The 13,166-nt window shown below is 49.0% G+C and overlaps 1 protein-coding gene across 7 annotated transcripts in view; it reads left to right on the top strand.

The window, feature by feature from the left end:
* Positions 1-807: 807 nt before the first annotated feature.
* Positions 808-13,166, top strand: part of ZCCHC2 (zinc finger CCHC-type containing 2) — a 91,319-nt gene continuing 78,960 nt past the window's right edge. For all 7 annotated transcript variants that reach the window (XR_012379980.1, XR_012379983.1, XR_012379978.1 and 4 more), the window contains exon 1: positions 808-1,838. Coding sequence is in view for 1 of the 7 variants with exons in the window: in XM_025886773.2 (XP_025742558.1) it covers positions 861-1,838 (978 nt within the window). In the remaining 6 variants the exon portion in view is untranslated. The remainder of the gene's footprint in view (positions 1,839-13,166) is intronic.

Below are 13,166 nucleotides of genomic sequence, written 5' to 3'. Positions count from 1 at the left end.
GAGAGAGAGAGGAGAGAGAGAGGAGAGAGAGGAGAGAGAGGAGAGAGAGAGGAGAGAGAGAGGAGAGAGAGGAGAGAGAGGAGAGAGAGAGGAGAGAGAGAGGAGAGAGAGGAGAGAGAGGAGAGAGAGAGGAGAGAGAGAGGAGAGAGAGGAGAGAGAGGAGAGAGAGAGGAGAGAGAGAGGAGAGAGAGGAGAGAGAGGAGAGAGAGGGGAGAGAGGGGAGAGAGGGGAGAGAGGAGAGAGAGGGGAGAGAGAGAGACCGAGACCGAGAAAGAGAAGAGCGATCGGGTAGCAGTTGGGCGTGGCTTCTCTGAGAGGCGGTCCCTGAGGGCGGGGAGAACTACGCAACGATCGACTCTGGCTGCTGATTGGCTGAGGTGCCTGCGCCCGCAAGCGTCTCCTCCCGGTCCGGGCGCTCCTCCTCCTCTCCCATCCGCTGGGTCCACACCAGCTCGCGAGGGAACCGCTCAGGCTCCGCCGCCCCAGCCCAGTGCGGACGACGGGAGAGAGGGAGGAGGAAGGCGAACACACTCGCTTGCTTGCTCCCACCCGCACTCGGGCCCCTAGAGCCGGCGCGGAGCCCAGGGGGAGGAGCCGCCGCGGGCACGCCCCGCCTCCGGCCCGGGAAGACGACGCCAGCGACCCGGCCGGCCGGCCACCGCCCCCCTCGCCGGCCGAGACCCGCCCCCGGCCCCGGCCCCGGCCCCGGCCCCGGCCCCGGCCCCGGCCCTGGCCCTCCCCTGGCGGCATGGAGGGGCCCCGCTCTTGACGGCCGCGCCGCCGCCTCGGCCCCCGCCCCCCCTCCCGGCCCCGCCCGCCTGCCCGCCCCCGCTCGCATGTCCGTGCCGCCTTAGCCGAGGATGCTGAGGATGAAGCTGCCGCTGAAACCGACGCACCCCGTGGAGCCGCCGCCCGAGGCGGAGGAGCCCGAGGCAGACGCACGGCCGGGCGCAAAGGCGCCGCCGCGCCGCCGTCGAGACTGCCGTCCCCCGCCGCCGCCCGCGGGCCCGCCGCGGGGCCCCCCGCCGCCGCCGCCGCCACCGCCGCCTGCGTCTCCGCCGCCGCCCCGGGGGCTAGGGCCGCCTGTTGCTGGCGGAGCAGCGGCGGGGGCGGGCATGCCGGGTGGCGGCGGCGGCGGGCCCGCGGCGGCGCTGCGCGAGCAGGAACGAGTGTACGAGTGGTTTGGGCTGGTGCTGGGCTCGGCGCAGCGCCTGGAGTTCATGTGCGGGCTGCTGGACCTGTGCAACCCGCTGGAGCTGCGCTTCCTCGGCTCGTGCCTGGAGGACCTGGCGCGAAAGGACTACCACTACCTGCGCGACTCAGAGGCCAAGGCCAACGGCCTCTCGGACCCGGGGCCGCTGGCCGATTTCCGAGAGCCGGCCGTGCGCTCGCGCCTCATCGTCTACCTGGCGCTGCTGGGCTCGGAGAACCGTGAGGCCGCCGGCCGCCTGCACCGCCTCCTGCCCCAGGTGGACTCGGTGCTCAAGAGCCTGCGCGCGGTTCGGGGTGAGGGTTCGCGGGGAGGCGCGGAGGACGAGCCCGGCGAGCGCCAGGAGGACGGCGAAGGCGAGGAGGACGCGGAGAAGGACGCGGAGAAGGACGGTTCCGGCCCGGAAGGCAGCGGCGCCGAGCCCCGGCCCGGCAGCGGGCTGGGCTTCAGAGCGCAGGAGGAACTGCTGCTGCTCTTCACCATGGCTTCGCTGCACCCGGCGTTCTCCTTCCACCAGCGGGTCACCCTGAGGGAGCACTTGGAGAGGCTCCGCACTGCGCTCCGCGGGGGCCCCGAGGACGCAGAGGTGGAGGTGGAGCCGTGCAACTTTGCCAGCCCCCGGGCCCAGGTAAGGCGCGCGAGCCTCCCAGCACCCGCGTTGCGGTCACCGCCCCGGCGGCCTCCCTGGCCTGGCTTTCGGACGGCCCTTGGCCGAGCCTCAGCCCGGGGCAGGTGGCTCGGAATCCCCACCCCACGGCTTCCAGCCCCGTTAATACTAATTTTCGTTCTGCTGGGCGGTTCAGTTCCACTCTCCCACCCTCACCGCCCCCCCCCCCCCCATGCACACTCAGGCACCCGCCATAACAGAATGCTCTAGAAGTCTCTTCCGTGCCGGAGTTGCCACGGAAAACATGGAACTCTCAGCCTGGTCCCCCTCTCGGAGGAAGGGTCTCGGGACATTTTTGGCTCGGAGCATCTGTCGCCCTGGGTGGTGGGAAAGGCGCAGCGCTAGAGGTGTCTGTGTTAGCCTCAGTCTAGCCCCGGGCAGCGCCTTCTCTTTCTCGCCATCTGGCGCTCTGGTTGCAGTTTTGAAGCTCTGCCTTCTCCCCTCGCTGAGGTGTTCTAAAGGTGCGCTCTCGGCGTGCTGCCCTTGTCTTCAGCACAAAGGGGCTCTTTCTACTCAGTGAATGCCCGAGTTTTATTAAAAGGGGTCGCAGGGCTTTTGGCTCTTGCTGCTAACTTGATGTTCCCAGAAAAAAACCTGATGTGGAGAGCGGCGAATTGACTCAGACTAGGTATCAGTAGCGCAGGTTGTCTGGGTCAAGAAACCTCTCCTGGAGCGGGCTGCTTACACCTTTTACTTCTGGCATAACTTATTTTCTGTCTATTGAGTCTTGCCTACAGATTTGAGTCCGGGGGTATTTGTTGGGCCTTTAATGTAGGCATAAGTGTTGTTTTCTAAAAGTTGTTAAGCCGAAATGTAGTAGACAAGAACCCAGATGAGTCACTTGTCTCAAACATGAAGGTGAAATTTTATAGAGCCGTGAAAGCAATTTAATAATAATCTAGGCCCGGTATAAAAGTCCTTGATTGTAATAATTTAATGGAGGAGAGGAGAGTAGGTTTCAGAGTAAAAGCTAGGTACAGTAAGTTTATTTTCGGGGTTTACAGTCTTAAAAGGTACTAATTTGGTTGCCATACTTTTCAACGTAGGTGATCTCCAGGATGATATATTGGAAAGGGGGATTATTTTTCTCCTTCTTTTCTTGAAAGTTAATTCAACTTACGTATCTGCTGTCATTCAATACTCTGGAACTAAAACTGGGCATCGTATTTTTCCAAAGGCTGTGTGGACTCAGTACCCATTGAATCAAGGAATTTGGGGGCTGGAAGGGATTTAGCGATAAACTAGGCTGAGCCCCTCCTTTTTAAAACGAGGCTTCTGTGAAGTGACTAACTCACATTTTAGGACATGTTTTATCAGACTCCAGTGTAGTGATGCTAATATCCAGTATTTTTTTGGTAAGCTTCAAATTTTGTCTTCCAGTGCCTATTTACTAATAATATGCAGCTGTATATACTGTTGGTCAAAGCCCTTTTCCACTCTTAGCCTATTTACTGAAATAATTACAAAAAGTCCTATAAGCCACTTATTTTTGGAGAAGAAAGCCTGAAATCAGGGGCAATACTTTTATTTTTTAAAATTTTTTATATATTGTAAAGATCTTAGATTGTAGGTATATGAAAATGTCACACAGCGGAACAGTTTTATTCCATTCATATCATTCCAACAAGGGTAACCGATTTCTGATTTTAACTGCTAGGAGCCTCCCCCCCCCCTAAATTTTGCTTGTAATGAGAGGGTCAGAAGGCGACTAGAGAAAGGGAGAAATGCGTGCAAACTAGAGTAAAGAGATTTTCATCTTGACTGCAGTGTGTGGCCTTTTCTGGCAACCGGTGAGTGCTGGGAGGAGTGGGTAAAGTGAGGTTGGGCTTCCTGCCATTAATTTCAGCACATCGTTACTTCTCAGGCAGTACCCTGTGCTGAGGCCATCAGTTGAAGTGGGAGAATAAGTCATACGGGATACACGTACTACAGGTGACGCCGACGGCTATTTTTAGACACTGGTGGCGTGATGAACTTTTTCCTCGGGTACCTTAGGGTTACCATAACAAATCATTCACGTCTCATTAAATTGTTCTGACCCCGCACTTTCTGCTTGTTAGCCTGGACTCTGAGGCCCTCAGCTGTGACTTGTTCTGGCCTTGAAGACATTTCCGCGGATCTTGTTGCTCCCAAGCTGTCACTCCAAAGGCAGCTGATGGGGGTGGATGGATTTGCATCTCGATTCGCTGCAGTCCAGACCAGCTGATGCTCGGCCCTGCGCCGCCGGTACGCTCCCGGTGGGGTAGGACCCACCTCGGAGTCTGCAGGGAGGTGCCCGAGTCTGGCACGTTCCTCGCGTGGACGCGACGCAGCGCGTCGGTGGGCCCCCCGGTCACGCGCCGCCTCGGAGAGGCCGACGCATTTGGGGACCCGTCCATCGGGGCTCTTCCCCTCCCTCCCCCCTCCCCTCCCCTTCCCCCCTCCCCTCCCCCTCCCCCTCCCTGCAAGATGGCGGCCGCGGTCGCCCACGTGACTGGCGCGTCGGCCCCGCCCCTGGGAGGGCGGGCTGAGGCGGGGCCGCGCCTCCCGAGGTTCTCCCTTAGGCCTCCGCGGGCTGGGCCCCAACGCGGGGCAGAGCGGAGAACCACGTGGACGGTGGACTCAGGATGGCAGGGGGAGTTCGTGTGGCAGCCCTTTATTGCCCCGGAAGTAACCTTTTAGACACACGTGTGTAACTTTCGGCTAGTAATTATTCCATTTTTCACTACTTTAATCCATACTAAACGCATAAAGTGGGAACGTAATTTCCTTTTCCATTAGAATAAAAGTATACTATCCCCGAATAGTGTTTCTGGCTCTTTCAAGACTCTTATTCGATACCTAATATGCAGCAGCTTCTCGTTTAAAGTTTTCTGTAAAAAACTAGTAACGTTTGCAGAGAGAACATGTGTTTTAACGCGAATTTTATGTTAATTATATGCTTTCAAGTTGACCAGTCCCGGCAGCTGTTTAGTGACCTACCATGGTTACCATTGCTGACTAATAGTTGAGAGGGCAAGTCCACAAACTTACCACTAGAATATACTAATTAGGTCATTTTAGAAAAATGAAGGAAAATTCAAGTAGATTTTTACATTTAAAATAATATTTCTCGAGTTTTTTTAATGAGATTTGGGTAATGTTATGTGATTTAGAATAAATGTTACATTGGATTACAACTTAAATACTGCCTTTGGGAGACTTGTGCATAAAGTTCATCTTCTTCAACTGCTGTGGACTGCCAGTCATTTCTATAAAATTCAGCATACAATATGCATTAACAGTGTCCTGGGAAATTTGTGTGATTGATGTAGTTTGCTGTGTTAATAAAGTTACAGACTGCCTGTATAGCGTAGCTGAAAAAAAATTGGTTTTAAAAGGGGGTCCCTTATTAGGAACCCAAACTGTAAATGGCTTGTTAGCAATAGCGACAAAAAACTCCTTAAGTATTTTAAAAGATGCTAGTTTTGTCGCTGTTTCATTGAAAAGAGAAAGACAGCCAAGCTTCCTATCTTTGCATGCTTAAAGACTCTCCTAACTGCTCATGCAAATGGATATTCTAATTTGGGGGGGTTTAACCCCCCAATTAGCAACACAAAGGCCGAAGAAAAAGCATAAAATGCATAGACTATCATAGTAGTAGTTAGTGGTTTAATATTGTGTGGCGGTGTTTCTCTGGAGATTGGGTTTTCAGTATCCTCAAAACATAGTTGCTTGGCAAATAGCTTGAATAAAACAGAAACTGAAAACTTTAGATAGTATTTAGTATGGTAGGTAGTATTTAGTGTTATTTGAATTTGCAAGAAACATACCTGAACTCAAAAAAAAATTAAGTGGCCATGCGTGTTACAAAAATCAATGAAGATAACAAAAAACTGTTACTTTCTCATAGCATAGGTTAATTAATATGGTACTTGACAGAGTATCTCAACTCATTTTGATAGTACAGATAATGTACTAGTAGTGTTGGGGCCTGGAAAAAAGAGTTTTAACATAAATGCTCCTCCTCTAAGATAACTCGAATGTGTACGTGGGAGCACTCATCCTGCTGAGAGCACTGTCTGGAAATGAGAGGGATGAGGTGAGTGGTCAGGATTCCTGTCTATTGGGCACTGCAAAGATGCTTTCTAAAAGTGATTTTTTTTTTAAAGGATTTTATTTATTCATTTGAGACACAGAGATACAGAGAGAAGAGAAAGCAGGAGCAGGGAGAGAGGCAGAGGGAGAGGGAGAAGCAGGCTTCCCGCCGAGCAGGGAGCCCGATGCGGGGCTCGATCCCAGGACCCTGGGATCATGACCTGAGCCGAAGGCAGACGCTTAACCATCTGAGCCACCCAGGCGCCCCCTAAAAGTGATGTTTAAGAAGAACGACTCTAAACTCCCAGGCAATAAATACCTTTATTTAATCGTTGGCCACCACTGGGAGATTTTAAACTGAATAGTATTACTCGAGCAGTGGGCGTGGAGAAGGCTTTCCTCCCTCCTACGGTGGGGATAATAACAGTACTTATGTGAGATTGTTAGGATCAAACGAACGAGTACTTGTAGAATGCTGTATGGCACATGATCTTCGATAAGTGTTAGCAATTATAAGTAAAAGTTAAAAAGTCTTGTCTGGAAGATAGCGGTAGAGGCATGGGAATAGCATCACACAAATTACCAGTGGGGGAGAGAACCAGCCGTATCTTTTATGGGAAATTTTAGGTGGGTTTGGCTGCAGCAAAGTATAAGAGCAGTTCAGTTAATAAAGGCCGTTTGGAAGAGGCTTTTAGAATATCAGAGTTAGTGATTATTATAGTAGCAAATGGGAGCTCCTGGTACCCTTCTCCAGTTACTTCTGTTTTTCTGTGTAGTGATTTTTTCAGGTAAGAACTCAAGGAAAGTCTTAACTTAGACCACAATAGGAGGAGAGGGTGGTAGAGATGGAGAGGAAGAAACTACTTATCCTCACATTAACTAGTGTGATGTATATATATAAATACACACACACACACACACACACACACACACACACGCCTTTTGTTTGTACTACCTTTTATGATTTTTTTTGTGGGGGAGGGGACAGGAAGTGTGCCGTAGAGACGACCAAAAGCCTTGAAGAGTGACAGCCTGTTTGGCAGTAGACTTGACTTACGTTCCTGCTTTGCCACTCGCTCTGTGACATTAACCAGGCTATTTAAGTCCCTGAGCCTCAATCTGCAAAATGGGGATAATTTTCTTTTGAGGTTGTGATTGAATTGAGATAAGATGTAAAATAGTTTACATACTGTTTTGAGTACAAATTTTCTGTTGAGAATGATGCTCAATGCATTTTTCTTTTCCACTAAGATGTAGCCATCCACATTGTTGTATCAGTTGTATTCAGGAATGGGCTGGTTTTTTTTCTTCCTACTTAATGAAAGTCCACATAATGTAGTATTCTCCATATTGTTCTCTATTACCATAGCTCTAAATTGATTGGTGTTCAGGCAAGATGGGTAATTGGAAAGGTACTGTTTGAGACATTTACTTGGGGCAATTATTTTTAATTTTTTTTAACGATTTTATTTATTTGACAGAGAAAGACGCAGTGAGAGAGGGAGCATAAGCAGGGGGAGTGGGAGAGGGAGAAGCAGGCTTCCCGAGGAGCAGGGAGCCCGAAGCAGGGCTCGATCCCAGGACCGTGGGTTCACGACCTGAGCCAAAGGCAGATGCTTTAACGACTGAGCCACCCAGGCGCCCCTATTTTTAATTTTTTAAAATTTATTTATTTGAGGGAGAGAGAGCGCGGGTGCAAACTGGGCAGGGAGGGGGGTGCAGAGGGAGAGGGAGAGAGAATCTTAAGCAGATTCTGTGCTGAGCATGGAGCCCAACTCCGGCTCCATCCCATGATCCCGAGATCATGACCTGAACCAAAATCAGGAGTTGGGCCCTTGCTCGAATGAGCCAGCCAGGCACCCCTGGGACATTTATTTTTAATATTTATATTGTAAAGATCTGGTATGCCACAGATAAACCCAAAGGAAGCATTTCTCTGGGTCACAAATTATTAAAATACATATTCTCTTGGGCGCCTGGGTGGCTCAGTTGGTTAAGTGACTGCCTTCGGGTCAGGTCATGATCCTGGAGTCCTGGGATCGAGTCCCGCATCGGGCTCCCTGCTCAGCAGGGAGTCTGCTTCTCCCTCTGACCCTCTTCCCTCTCGTGCTCTCTCTCATTCTCTCTCTCTCAAATGAATAAATAAAATCTTTTAAAAAAATACATATTCTCTCCATCGTGGGTTCGGGGATAGAAATGGGGAATGTACATATTCTGATTTTGGATTATCAGTAACTCCCATGTACCCGTAATCTACTTGTCTTTATCCAGTTTTCACATTTGGTTAGGAAACTATTCTATAATTTAAAGCTGTTTTGCAGTTTTGTTAGGTTATATAACTTTTTGTTACTTCAGAGCACAGCCTGAATAAAGGAACATTTTATGCTTTTTTAAATAAATTGGCTAATTTTTAAGCTTATTATTTTTGTCTTTCCTTGAGAAATATTAAGCTAATTTTTTTTTTAAGAGAGAAGCAAAAAAGACATGCATTACCCTTGAAGCAGACTGAGCTTCGACTCTTTTTTTCATTATGGAGGACTGTGGAACAGCACTCCTCTTAGTCACAGAGAATGCTTTGTCACAAAGCCTCCTTCACGCAGTCTGTGTAAACAGTCACTCTAGAAGGGAAGTTCCTCATTGCGTATTGCTGTTACACGTGGCAGGGCTCCTGGGCACTTGGTAGGCCATTTCCCTTCTGTCCTTCCTATGCTCCAGGGAACCTTTGGCCTTTAATTCCCTTCTAAATGTCTTGGCTCGTTCAAAGTGTTTTATGCTTATTCAAGAAATAACTTATTTGAGGTCAGATTTAGGTTTTAAAAAGGTTGCTTCGGCAAGTTGTTTAGCTTTACAAGTTCCATGCTGCTCAGTAAAAAACAGGGATAACGTCACCATTTCTTGTATATAACTGCTGTGAGGATGAACCTGATCATGTGTATGAAAATGCTTGGTAAACAAGAGTAAGATGTATATATCCATGGATCTAGCCATTGTCCAAAGAGGGAATAGCACAGTTGGGTTGCAGTGGATGAACAGAAATGCGAAAGTTGGGAGAGCTGGTTAGGGGTTGGGTTACAGAGGGCCTCGACAGACCAGGGAAAGGAGTAGGTTGTCCGCAGGTTGCAGTGAAATTGAAAATTTGTGTGTATGTGCTGGTGGTGTGTCTTTCTGTCCACTGTCCACTGTCACTTTATGTGTAATGTGTATGAAAAGCATGAAACATTGATTAAAAAAAAATCTTCCAGGCTAATCCAGTTCTCTCAGCAGTAGCATTATACCTCTAATCACTCTGATTTGCTTGACGACCTTAATCCTCTCTTCCCCTCATCCTTGCTGTCACCGTGTTCTTCCCGGACTTTATTCCTAACGGATTCCACTGTTTGCAGCCTTCCCACCTCTTACCTGTGGGATACCACTGCCAGATATGTCCTCCTAAAGCAGTGTTTAATCGAATCACATACCTTGCAGTGACTGATGGAGCCTGGCCTCCAGTAAGTCTTTGGTCTTAAAATCCATCTCCCACTGTCTTCACACATCCCATCCTCATTCAGAGCTGGCCTGTGCCATCACCTCCTGCATGATGTTTGCTGGGATTGTCCCCATGGCTGTCTTCTCCTAAGATTCTTTGGTGCCTCTGAATTCCAGCAGCATGTGTATTCTGTGCTGTAATTTTGGTACTTCTATGATTTTTTTCCCTATTTCTAAGAAAAACTTTACTTTGAAATATTCTGAACTTATAAAATTGACCTTCCTCCTAGATTTTAAGTTCCTCAAAGTCTTAGGCATCGTGTCTCATTTTTTTTTTGTCAGCGTTGCATATATCATAAAAGCTCACTCGGAATTTCTTACACTTAGCTTTTTAGATACAGCTCTGAGAAATACCAGATGATAAATTACTTTAAGACAAAGTATATCAGGAAGTGGTTTTTTTGTCTTGAATGAGTTATACTTCTCAGCTACTTTATAACAATCTTTGCAGCTCTATAGTACAGGCACAACTGTTTTGGAAATAATGAAAGGAATTGCTTCTTTAGGTAAAAGTGTGGAGCAGTATAGATTTGAACTGAATCTTCAATAGATGAATGCTCAGTAGTTGTGTTTGTTAATTATTCTTCCCAAATCAGGCCATTTATAGTCCAAATTAAGCTTTTTGTGTGTGGGGGGGTATATAAATTGGGGCAAACCTACAGATGATGCTTTGATAGGGGGGAAAAAGTCATCAGTTACAAGCTAGTTTCTTACTTGAGTAATTGTTTGTAGTTGTCTGGTGTTGATTTCCCAATTTATGATTTGTTTGAAGAGTAGTAGGAGTCAGGTACACAGTAGTGAGATAGTATCTTGCTTAGGATCAGAAAGTTAAAAATTTTGGTCACTGAAGTGAGCCATCTACAGTCTAAGAATGGGGAATTTTTACGTTTCTTGTTAGGAATATCTAAATTGGGATAGTTAAGAAACCTAACTTTCCCCCAGGATATTGTTTTTCGGGAGAGGAGGGTATCAAATGACTGAGATTCACTGGTGGTCCTTTAAGCAACAACAGGGTCACGTGTGTTTGGAGGGTACGTCTTGAGAAAGAGACCGGTCAAGCTTACGGAGAGATTGCCTAATGAAAAGAGCGGTTTTGGGTGGTTTTGTTTGGGGAAGGTGCCTGTTCTAACAGGTGACGTTAAACACAAGTCCTAATGCAACGTTTCTCCACACTGTCCTATTTACCAACCTATCAGTCAGTCACTGTCAAAAATCCTTTTTAAACTCTGTAAGCTTCCGTTTCTGCATAGTTCCAGGAACGTTTCCTCACTGGAGCTGAAGGCTGGGGCTCTGCTGCAGGAGCTGGAGGTCCCGGCAGTGCTGTGGGCTGTCGGGCTTCTGAGCTCAGGTCCTGCTTCCTACCAAGGATCCCTTGAGTCCCCTCCCTTTCATCTCCTGTGGGGTGGGGCAGGGCAGGAGAGGGGAGAGGGCATTTGGTAGGTATATATGGGCTGGGAAGGAAGGCACATTCTCTATAGATCTGCTGCTACTCATGCTCAGGGGTGTGTTCTTTTCACCTCCCCTAAAATGTCTGGTAAATTGGGGATTTAAAGGTTTGGGGGGGTGCCTGGGTGGCTCAGTCGTTAAGTGTCTGCCTTCGGCTCAGGTCATAATCCCAAGGTTCTGGGATTGAGCCCCGCATCAGGCTCCCTGGTCCGTGGGAAGCCTGCTTCTCCCTCTCCCACTCCCCCGGCTTGTGTTCCCTCTCTCGCTGTGTCTCCCTCTGTCAAATAAATAAATAAAATCTTTAAAAAAAAATAAAGATTTGGGGGCTGCTAGCCCAGGGGATGTAGCAATTCCTGGTTCAGCGTGCTAGTTCTAGGGTACAAGAGGGGATCTTTTTCCCTTCTGTAGTAAGAAAGCAGAAGGTTGGTTGGTAAACACAGATGCTGGTTCTAAAGCGGGGGGGAGCCCAGCTTTGGTTTAAACTGGGAGGCTGCTTCTCGCCCCCCCCCACCTGCCTTCCATACCCTTGTAGTTTGTGGTCTAAGACAGTTTATAGTTCTCACCCATCCACCTGTCAGCTACAGATGCCTACTAGAGATTGCGCTATTCACATTGAAAGCAGAAACATGAAGGGAGTTTTACAAGGAAATCCTCGAGGCCAGTGACATTTTTCTGGGATGAAAACTACCACCCTTCTCCCCAGTAGGCTTCCCTATCAGCATTCTTTTGCAAGGGTCTTCTCTAATTGCACATCCTACGAGTTCAGTTCTCTGGAAAAGGCAATGACATCAACAATTTGAATGTTTTTTTAAATTTGTAATAAATTCATAGAGCTCCCCAGAACACATAGAGAGTTATGGTGATGTTCCCCCCCACCCCCCGTTCCACCCAGCCAGCTGCATGCAGTCCAGCCCTGCTCTGCACAGGCCACCGCTTCGTGCACCCGGGTCACGTTGAGGAGACCTTGCAGAGGCGGGGTCACAGTGGCCACGGCCGGTCTGGGAGCTGTGGTGGCAGAGAGGACACACAGGTTCAGTGAACTGTGGGCCTCCCGCCACATGTGACTGGGGTGCTTTAAACCCCTGCTTTAAGATGATCAATTCTGCCACACTCATCTCATGCTTTCTAGCCAAACAGAAGCAGCAGCTACAGGGGAGGTGAGCCCCGATCCCAGCAAGAACGCGCACGATGCCGTGCGGAGGCCAACTCCGGGTCTCCCTCCTCTGTCCTGTTGGCGCGGCAGGTGTCGGCAGCGGGGCTCTCCTGCGCTCCTCACCCGGCCCGTTTCTTCTCGCACGCCATTTGCCCTTTTTCAGTTGCTAGAAGGGGATGCCCGGCATTACCTTGGGTTGGGGCATGCTGTTTCATTAGCAGAAATGAGGCAAGCGCCTGCCCGTTCTACCACATCCTCTCAAAGAGGCAGCAGGGACCTCTTCAGTTCTCCCTGACACCTTCCCTCTCCTTCCACCAAAATGGTTGGAATTTGACATCTTAGTCAGTGGTTCTAATAACTAATCATTTTCTCACATTCAAAGCAAGGCTTTCTGTGAATCTTGCTTAAATAATAACATGCTTTAGTTGGGACCCTGGTGATTGAAAGAAGAGAATTTAAAACCTACAACTATAACAAGTTATCCCCAGACCTAGGGGCTTAAACCAGCACCATTTTTTTTATTATCTTGCAGAGTTCCGTGGGCTGGGGGTTTAGACCGGCAACTAAGAGCAAGGGCAGCTTCTGTCAGCCGCGGGGTTTCTGGAGATGTGGCTGGGCCTGCAGCCCTCTCTCTCCGTCCTCTGTCAGTGTGGTCTCTCTCGTGTGGCATCCTCGGGGCAAGTGCACTAGTACACGGTGGCTCGGGAGGCCCAGGCTGCAGGGCTTCCGGTGACCTGCCCTCAGCAATCCCAAATGTGCCTTTGCTCACATTCTGTGGGTCAGGCAAGTCTTGGAAAGCCGGCCGAGACCCACTGGCTGGGGAGTTAGATCCACCTTTCAGTGGGAGGGCCATCAAAGTATTTTTAGCTATATTTTATCTACCACAAAACCTTAATAGGATGTTGTGGTTAGATACTAATGTTAGTATTCAAAGTCTCATTTGATGAGTATAAAAAACTTCTGAAGAAGTTAGTAAATTAAAAAAAAAGCTTAGAAATTCTTAATTTCTTTATTTTTTAAATAGAGAACGTCTTGGTGTTTTTAAATTTAGTCTGCATCAGAGGACTAGAGGAAACATGCAGAACATTGTTAGATGAGCTAAAATAAAC

Source organism: Callorhinus ursinus, unplaced genomic scaffold (genome assembly GCF_003265705.2).
Source record: "Callorhinus ursinus isolate GAN/ISIS: 27379988/994484 unplaced genomic scaffold, GSC_fseal_2.0 scaffold11, whole genome shotgun sequence".
Lineage (NCBI taxonomy): Eukaryota > Metazoa > Chordata > Mammalia > Carnivora > Otariidae > Callorhinus > Callorhinus ursinus.
Note: the sequence above shows the minus strand (reverse complement) of the source record. Positions and strands in the feature narration are given on the sequence as shown.